At 56.8% G+C, this 8,574-nt stretch overlaps 1 protein-coding gene across 2 annotated transcripts; it reads left to right on the top strand.

The window, feature by feature from the left end:
• Positions 1-4,272: 4,272 nt before the first annotated feature.
• On the top strand, positions 4,273-7,478 carry Cst7 (cystatin F). Of its 2 annotated transcripts, none has more exons than XM_063248604.1 (4): positions 4,273-4,483; positions 5,664-5,836; positions 6,805-6,921; positions 7,383-7,478. In XM_063248604.1, the coding sequence occupies exons 1-4, from the start codon at positions 4,420-4,422 to the stop codon at positions 7,446-7,448; spliced, it is 420 nt and encodes a 139-aa protein (XP_063104674.1). In that variant the 5' UTR covers positions 4,273-4,419; the 3' UTR covers positions 7,449-7,478. The 2 variants fall into 2 exon arrangements, with proteins under 2 accessions (XP_063104674.1, XP_013015029.1); XM_013159575.3 differs by having other exon boundaries at positions 4,275-4,483; positions 7,081-7,478.
• Positions 7,479-8,574: the final 1,096 nt, after the last annotated feature.

Here is an 8,574-nt window from a genome sequence, read left to right as displayed (position 1 = left end):
AGCTTATTGTGAAAGGCAAACCCAGCGCTCGAGCAGCCACCTGGACAGACATGGGGTGAGGCTGACAGGGAGGTTCGCTATAGGATTCAGGGCCAGCATGGGAGCGTGTGTTCATGGAGCAACTCTCCCGCTTCCCAGGGGAGGTTGGCGATATGTATAATAAAACTTGCAGAGAGATATCAAATGAAGAACTGGGTCGAGGGGTAGCCCTTCCGACCATGGGACAGGGATTCTCCGATACAGATTGTAACTGCCGCCCCCCAAGAAGCCAGCACTGCAGATGGGAGGGGCACCCCAGACACCCTCCCGAGGGAAGAGGTGAAACCCACCCTAAACATAGCTACACAGAGGGGCTCTGCTCAAAGAGAGGCCCAGCTTCTCCTCTGCCATTTGCTGGCTGCAGGCAGCTCCCAACCTGAAAGGTCCCAAATTCACTTCCTCTTGGTGTCAGCCAGGCATTTCATGCTGAACAGTGACACACAAAGGGAAAGCCCAGCTCCAAAGGTGCAGGCAAAGGATTCTGGGGTACTCGGCAGTAGGGAGTCTCAGGGCAGGTTTGCACCAGGGCTTCGTCTCTGGAACTCCTCCCCAGCTGGCTGCCCTTGTTGGTACCTCGGAGACCGCCAGCCACATAGGAAGTGATAAGCACACATACCAGCCCTATTCCCACCCACAGGAGGGCAGGAAACAGCAGGGACACAAGAGGGTGGGGCCACCCTTCCCTCCAGGATGTCCAAGCCCCTCGCACCAGCACCATCAGAGCCATTCAGGTACCTGCTGCACACCCATAGCTGGGCCTGGCCTTGAAGGCAGCGGACAGCAGCTGCCCCCACAGGTGATGGCAGGGAGGCTGAGACCTCAGGTCCTCCAGAACCTGCTGCAGGGAGAGCATTTCCCAGAAATGCTAGTCTGCCCATCTTCCTCTTCTGACAATGTGACAAGGACCCACAAATGAAGAGAGAGGGTCTGCTTCACTCCCCCTCTTGAACCTGGGTGGGCTGAGATTGTGTCAGAAAGGACACCACGTCAGTAAATGTTTATATTTAAAATTATTACAGTACAGACACATTGCATTTATCCCCCTCGAAATGCCTCCCCTCACACAGACACACTCTCTTGTGGCAGCCCCCTTCCCAGAGCATCATCACTGCATCAACATCCTGAATCATTTAAAATGTTTCCTTTCCAAGGTCATTTTGACTTTGGGGCAGAGATCACACAGTACCAGGTGTCCCGTGAATAAGGTAGATGAGGACACAGAGTCCTGGTTTTAAGAGGCTGTCTTTCCTTCTATTGGACAGAGCCATTCAGTGGCATTCACAGTATTTTTTATCACACTTCAGAAAGACACTCAGGAAAGAGAACTCCAGAGCTGCTTCAGAGAGTGGCAGGAACAAGGGGCTGAGTGCGTTCGAAGTCAGGGGAGGACTCTGAGAGATCTGTGGCAATGTGTCTTTAACTGTAACTTTTAAAAATGTAAACATCCAAGATGTATTTTAATTATGGTTCATATGTGACTTTGAAGGTTGTCACAAAGATGAATAGCTCCCAGCTGCAAAGGTCACTTGTCCTTTGCACTGGCCTCCCCACTGTGAAAAGTAGTGTGGCCTTGGGGATGGACACCTTCCCTCCATGCTGGACCGGCCTTCACATCTTCCCTATGACCATGCTACCTTGTGGAGACCAAGTCCTAACCCTGAACATCCGTGGTCCCTGCTGCAGAGTGGAGATGATGCAGCTGTCACACCCAGGGTGCCCACATGGTCCTCTGGGAAGTGGCCAGGATAGCCCAGCAGCTCAGAAAACCCTTCCTTGGCCCAGGAAAGCTGCAGAGGGTACAGGTGTTGGCCAAAAGTGGGAGTCAGAAGTCCTGGGTCCTGAGCAAAACTCGGGAAGTACAGCCTGGCACAGTGGTGCACACAGTTAGTCCTGGACACTTGATAGGCTGAGGCAGGAGTAACCCTTCACACAGCACTTCAAGGACATTCTAAGTAATATAGCAGACTACATCTCAAAACACCAAAATCTACCAAGTGGTACCGAAACCCCATTTCTTAGATCTCCACGCCACCATGTGGACAAAAGTCTTCCTACAAATCAAGCAGCTGGAGGACTCAAGCGTTCACTCTACAGACACAGCAGGCAGAGACTCACGCAGAGCGGAAGGGATGTGGAAGCCACTGACACATCCCACCTGTGGTCCCTTGGTGTTTGTGTCCCTCACATGGTGTCCGGGACAGGAGCCCCCATACCCCTCCAGAACAGTGCTGAGGATTCCTAGGACACAGGCTGCCCTCTGAAGTTGGTCTGACTGCACCACTAGGAGGGAGGGAGAAGGGGGAATGAGGGGAAGGAGAGGGAAGGGAAGAAGAGGGCAATGTGGGGGGGGGGCGTGGTGGAGAGGAGGGGAAAGGGGAAAAAGGAAGGGAGGGCAATACAGAGTGATGGGTGAAGGGAGGCCTGAGGCTCAGCATAGGAGCAGTGCAGCAAGCTGAATTCCCATCCCAGACAAACAGGGAGCGCACATGTGCATACACACACATGTGCGTGTATACACAAACCCAGTCTCTGACAACTAAATTACGCTCAGGCTGGGCCCTGGCTGAGAGGGTCACCAGCTCTACCAGCAGACCCACAGGGAGAGGAAGTGTCTGCGGACTAGGGACCACATCCCTGGAGATGGGAACGCCTTCCCCCTCAGGTCCCTCCCCATGTCCACAAGTCTGTCTCTGGCCCACACCCCCACCAAGCAGGCTCTGTAGGCCTGCGCCCCAGGACCCACACATCTACGCCCTCAGGTGTAGACTTCTTTCTCTCTCCAACCCATTCCTCTCCCTCTACCACCATCCAGCCCAGGCCCCCATCCCTGCTCAAAACCCAGTTTGTCCATGCACCCTGCCAGCTTGAGCTCCCATGTGTAGCAAGCCTGCCACACTGGGGGGGTGGACAGGACTCAGTTTCACCCAGACTTGGCAGACACAGAAGGGGTACCAAGACCAAGAACAGGTGTGCCCCAGGACAGCAGGTGCCTCTTCCGTACATGAATACCCAGCAGGATGTGGGGGCTCAGGATCCCATGCACCTCACCAGACCCCATTTCCCTGCTCAGGGCCCTGAGCTTAGCACCAGAGCCCTCAAGGAGGCTAAAACTCAGGGTCAGGAGAGCAGGCAACCAGGAGCAGGAAGAGTTTTGGACCAAAACGTGGGATTTGTCTCACCATTTGGTCCAGTGGTATCATTCTCACCCAGCCTCACTCACTATGTGCCCAATTCCAAAAAGACCCAAAGTCCCATGCACAGCCATATGGCAGTGGCTTTGCACAGGGGCATCAGGAGCCTGGTCAGTGGGTGTCACAATGGAACTGGGTGGCACCAGAGCACCAGCACAGCTTCCTGCCGGGAATTCCACTGCCCTCCCTGGCCCTGAGGAACCTGAAACCCAGGCATGGAGCCCTGGGAGCAGGCAGGCAGGGGTGGGCTGCAGGACATCACCACAGACACCTGCTGTGTGCACACAACCTCTCCCTGGTAAGTTCTTACCCTCACCGCTGCAACGTGACCCCAAAAGTCTCCTGCCCCTATCCCTGATGACCTGGCAGACTGTGGGCCCAACAGTCCCAAGTTCTGAGGAGGGGCTACCTGGCTCAGGATCAGGGCATCATCAGCCGGGTGACAGTGGCCCAGCACATGGGACACCACACTCCCATCTGAGGTGTAGGCCTGAGCTCTGGTTCTGTCCTAACTCCACAGCATTACCACTGAGGAAGCCCCAAGTCCTCGCCATAGTCTTCCAGGGGGAAACTGAGGCACAGAGAAGCTGCTCTTCACCTACACCAACAGGCATTAAGAATTCCAGCCCCAACTTAAACTCCAGTACTGTCCCAGGCTCCCAAGCCTGCTCCTAATCCTGGGCTGGGCATGGGAATACAGCCCTGCTATGGACTTCTCTCCCTTCCCGGCCTTGAGCCTGAGATGGGAAACGACCACTCAGTCATCCAGCAACCCCTGCCTGGCTCTTCGGAGGGCATATGCAGGTCCTCTGTTCATTCCCAAGACTCTCTGCCTGGGCCTGGAGGCCACTCCATTCAGGAGGGGAAGGGCCTAAATTGGAGGAGGGAAGTCAAGTCGTTTCCTCTGAAAACACTGCTCATCCCATCTGGGCCCTTTTCCCGCATGTGGCTCCAGGTCAGAAATCCCCTGTGGTCGCAAATCTGCCACTTCCTCCTCCTCCACCCCAGCAATCGCGCCTGGAAACTTTATAAAGGAAGCGGTTGCCCTGTGGCCAATAGCTGGAGGAGAGGAGCTTCTGGTCAAAGTGATTCAGCAAGAAGCCGAACCTGCTGCAAGTACACTGCCTGCCCGCCCTTAGGTGCACAGGGTTGTACCGGCAGCACCCGGGCAGCTGGCACTGTCCTAGCCATGTGGGCAGCAGTACTGTTCACCTTCTGCTGCCTCACTGCGGGCTCCTGCAGGGTTCCCCCAGGTAAGAGGACATCCCTGTTACTCATCCCCTGGGGGAAGGTGGCTCAGGTCCTGTACTCCCTGGTCCTTCTAGGCCCTCACTGGCTGGAGCCCCCAGGGGACCAGGGCTGGGAAGGGGGCATAAAATGGGAGGGCGGGGAGCAGCAGGCAGTGGGAACGGGGTCACAGAGCTCTGTCCCCAGCAGGGAAGCACCCTGTGTGTCCTGTGTTCCTGGGCTTAGGGCCCTGCGCAGCCTGAGACCACTCTGGGAGGGAACAGAGCAGAAACTGCACCCATGGGGAGGGCTTCTCTGCTGGCTTTCTGCCCCTCTGCTGCTCCTCAGTTCCCTGCAGTCTACATCTGAGGGCCAGTGAGTGGGACAGGGAAAAGGAGGACAGGAGGAGGAAGAGGATGCCACAGTGCCATAAACGAGCCAGGCCAGGTGGCTTGCCCAGCACACAGCCACATGTCCCCAGCAGCAAAAGACTGCAGTGGCCTGGGCCTGGCAGGAGGCATCCCACAGCAGTCACTTCTGAAACGGTGCTCAGGAACAAAGCCCCTCTGGATGGCCCTGCAACCCAGGGATGCGGTGGAACAGGAGTTGCCCTACTGAGTACAGTTCTTCTCTATTGTTGGTGTGGCTGGAGAGACACCCAGGCTACCATGAAGTCAGAGCCCAGAGACCCCTGGATGGGAGGCCACAGGGCAGGACACTCCCAAGACAGCACAGGCACACCCTCACACCCAGGGCCTGTGGCAGACGGATGTCCTGGGGCCACATCCTGTGCACACCCCACTCCCTACGTTTGTTCAGTGTCCTCTTCACACCCCGAGAGTCCCCAGGTCCTAGAGGACTGCACAGCAGGCAGAGGACAAGCTACCTCTCCCCAAGGTCTGTGTTGGCTCTGAAGCTAGCATGGGGTGGCTATGGCCATGCACATGGAATGCACATGGTGGGGAAGGTGTGCTGGCCACGTGCATGGGTGAGGGGCACTGGTGAGAGCCACAGGCAAAGAGCAGACAGGTGAGGGGTAGACAGGTCAGTGTGCACAGGGGAGGAGCAGACAGATGACAGGCATACAGGTGAGTCTGCACAGGTGTAGGCAGATGGCACTGGGGCAGTAGGGGCAAAGAATGGGGCAGTCCCCAGGCAGAGGCACAGGCCATGTACCCTGCTGACCTGGTTCTTCGTTTCTCTCAGATTTTCATTCCCTGGACCTTAACTTGAGAATCTGGCCAGGAGCTCCCAAACCAATAAAGACTAATGACCCCAGAGCCCTCAGAGCGGCCAGGTACAGTGTAGAGCAGTTCAACAACTACACCAACGACATCTTCCTGTACAAGGAGGCCCACATCAGCAGAGCCCTGGTGCAGGTGAGGCTGGCACACAGGCTGGGTGCCCCACCCACAGAAGTCTCATTCTCCTGGGCCCCTGCATCGAGGCCTGGAACAACCCCTCCTCCACATCTCAGCCCAGGTACTTGGCACCAGCTGCCTCAATGTGGTCCCACTGTACCCTGGCTCAAACCTGCTCTGCAACAGGCTGCAGAAGCTCTATGCTTCCCAGTGACAGCCATGCTCATCCCTGTCAGCATGGCCAGGTGACAGTCACAGGACTGGGAGGGAACACCTCGGGAACCACCTGCAGAGTTCAGGGACCCTGAGAAGGCTGGCTTGGAATAGCACTCGCACTCCACACATGCAGTGCAGCAGGGGAGAGGAGATGGAGACCAGAGGCTGGAGGTGTGTCCAGCAGCACGGCCCAGGTCTCGAGGTCTTTTCACTGTCCTTGACGCATGAGCTCAGGTGCACATCTTCTCACCTTAGGAAATCTGCTGCCCACCACAGCGGGGGGGAGGAGGGAGGTGTCAGCAGCCCACCCTAGGGCTACAGGCTTGTCTGGGTGAGGTGCCCAAGGTCCTCCATGGGAAGATGTTACAGGGTCCTTTGTACTTTAGGGAGGCTGGGGACTTTGTTTCACAAGGTACTGGAGAGCCTGAGGCTAAATTCTGAGCAACTCTCCCTCTCCTGCTCCACAGGACAGGAGATGAGCATGAGCAGACCTAGCTCCCAGGAGAGGCACAGGGTGCAGGGCTGGGTACTCGGCAGGTACCATCCTGACACCTCAGGCTCCTGGGGCTCTGGCACAAGTCAGCAGCTGAAGTGAGGGTCAGCATGGCTTTGGCTGGTGCCCTTCCAAATGAAGGCTCCAGGCAGCGGAGCCACCCTGGGCAGGATGGAGCCTGGCAGGTGGGCGGCTCAGGCCCTGTGCTTCCAGCTCCTCACGGCTCAGGGTCCACCTGAGCCATGCTAAGTCCCAGGCTGCTGCCCTTGCCCCCCAGGTGGTTAAAGGCCTAAAGTACATGCTAGAGGTGCAAATCGGAAGGACCACATGCAGGAAGACCTCGCACCCTGCTCTGGACCATTGTGACTTCCAAACCAGCCCCTCCCTGCAGCAGGTAAGCACACAAGGCTACCTACCTGCCTACCTGGCACTCAGGGGAGGCAGCATCTGTCCCCCGCCTCCTCAGGTATCAGAGACCCAGAGCCCACCAGCGTGACTGGGTAGGTGGGGCCCAGACAGGAAGGGAATGGGTCTGAGTCCCTCCTTTTTTCAGACTTTGTGGTGCTACTCCGAGGTCTGGGTCATCCCTTGGCTGCACTGGGTCCAGGTGCCAGTGCTCCGTTGCCACTGACTTCGTCTCTGGATGCAGCATATGCTGTGGACGCCTGCACTTCAGCCCCAAGGTCACAGCCTGCTGGCAGACAGATTTGTAGTGGCCTGGGGTGACACATGCATCTTGTCTCAGTGATCACTAAGATCGGTGTCACTGTCGCAATGGCCCTAGAACTGGTCCTGGGATGGGTAGTGCTGGGGCCCCCTCTCCACCAAGAGCCCAAGCCTATCTCCTGGTCCCAGATGCAGATCACCAGCTGGAGGAAGGCAAGCACACTATGGATCATGACCTTTCCTGGGAAAGTGTAAGAATGAATAGAGACAGATGACTTAAAACAATGTTGTGCGTCACTTTTTCCCTATGCTCTGGGGACTGAACTTCCAAGCCCAGCCAATTTTATTTTTTGAGACAGGGTCTCAATATGTTGCCCAGGCTAGCCTCAATCTCCAGTCTTCCTACCTCAGTTTCTAAAGCAGCTGGTATGAGAGCCTCATAACTAGGTGTCACCTGTGGCCAGGGGGGCCAGGAGGTCCAGGCAAGGTCACCAGGCCCTTCCCTCAAGGTCTGGCAAGTGTAGGCTGCTTCCCTGGGACTCTGGGGGCCTGCCCAGGTTTAGATGCCCTGAAGACCCAACAGCCAGTGAGCAGGGAGCAGGACTTCCCTGTTCTTTGCCGCCTGGGGGCCGACAATTTAGATGTGAGAAGAGCATAGGATACAATCCACATCACACCCCAGCTCTCTTTTTCACCCAGTTCCAAATTCTCACTCATTGGAAGGCTATGCTGCCTTGTGTTCTGCATATCACTTGGGCACAGGGAGCCAGCGAGCCAGCACACAAGGCCCAGTGTGCCCCAAGAGCAGGGCTTTAGCAAGAATCCTGTGGAACCCACAGTTCAGGAGGTGGTAGAGGCAGAGGGCAGCCAGGATGGGAGCATAGGCTCCTGCCCCACTCAGAACCTCTCAGCTTAGCCCCATCTGGGGACAGGAACTCGCCCCTTCTCACTGAGGAGAGACCCTTGGCCATGTCCCCCCCGCCCCCAACACACACCTGTCACAGCTCTGTGGGCAGATGCCAGGTGAGGTTTACAGACATACCACCCATCATTATTCCAACCCACCACGGGAGAAATGTCTCTCCTCACCAGCCTCAGGACACAGGGAGGACAGGGGCTGGCCAGGCTTCTGGAAGCTACAATGCTCTGCAGAGCCACCCTGGAGACATTACTCCCATGCCAGCAAGCAGCTACAGCTATGTGCAGGACCACTTACCCTTCTGCCATGCCCCACACCACCTGGGCCCTGCCACTGCAGGCAGCCCTGCTCCAGGCATCACCTAACGGTGACCCCAAGGTAGAGCCAAATCCAGGTGACAAGGACACCTGGAGATGGAGAGGACATTGACCAGTGATAGCCTGGGGTCCCATGCCACCAACC

The sequence above is a fragment of the Cavia porcellus genome, unplaced genomic scaffold (genome assembly GCF_034190915.1).
Source record: "Cavia porcellus strain 051 isolate PalLab524CR breed Dunkin Hartley unplaced genomic scaffold, mCavPor4.1 scaffold_5, whole genome shotgun sequence".
Lineage (NCBI taxonomy): Eukaryota > Metazoa > Chordata > Mammalia > Rodentia > Caviidae > Cavia > Cavia porcellus.
The sequence above is the reverse complement of the archived record's forward strand: the minus strand, read 5'-3'. Positions and strand labels throughout refer to the sequence as shown.

What these genes read in the sequence shown, in the direction of transcription:
- Cst7 (XM_013159575.3), top strand. Translation starts at nt 4,420, where the DNA reads ATGTGGGCAGCAGTACTGTTCACCTTCTGCTGCCTCACTGCGGGCTCC. An exon ending in CTCCTGCAGGGTTCCCCCAG is followed by an intron (nt 4,484 to 5,663) that starts GTAAGAGGACAT and finishes CGTTTCTCTCAG; the next exon opens with ATTTTCATTCCCTGGACCTT. An exon ending in TCAGCAGAGCCCTGGTGCAG is followed by an intron (nt 5,837 to 6,804) that starts GTGAGGCTGGCA and finishes CTTGCCCCCCAG; the next exon opens with GTGGTTAAAGGCCTAAAGTA.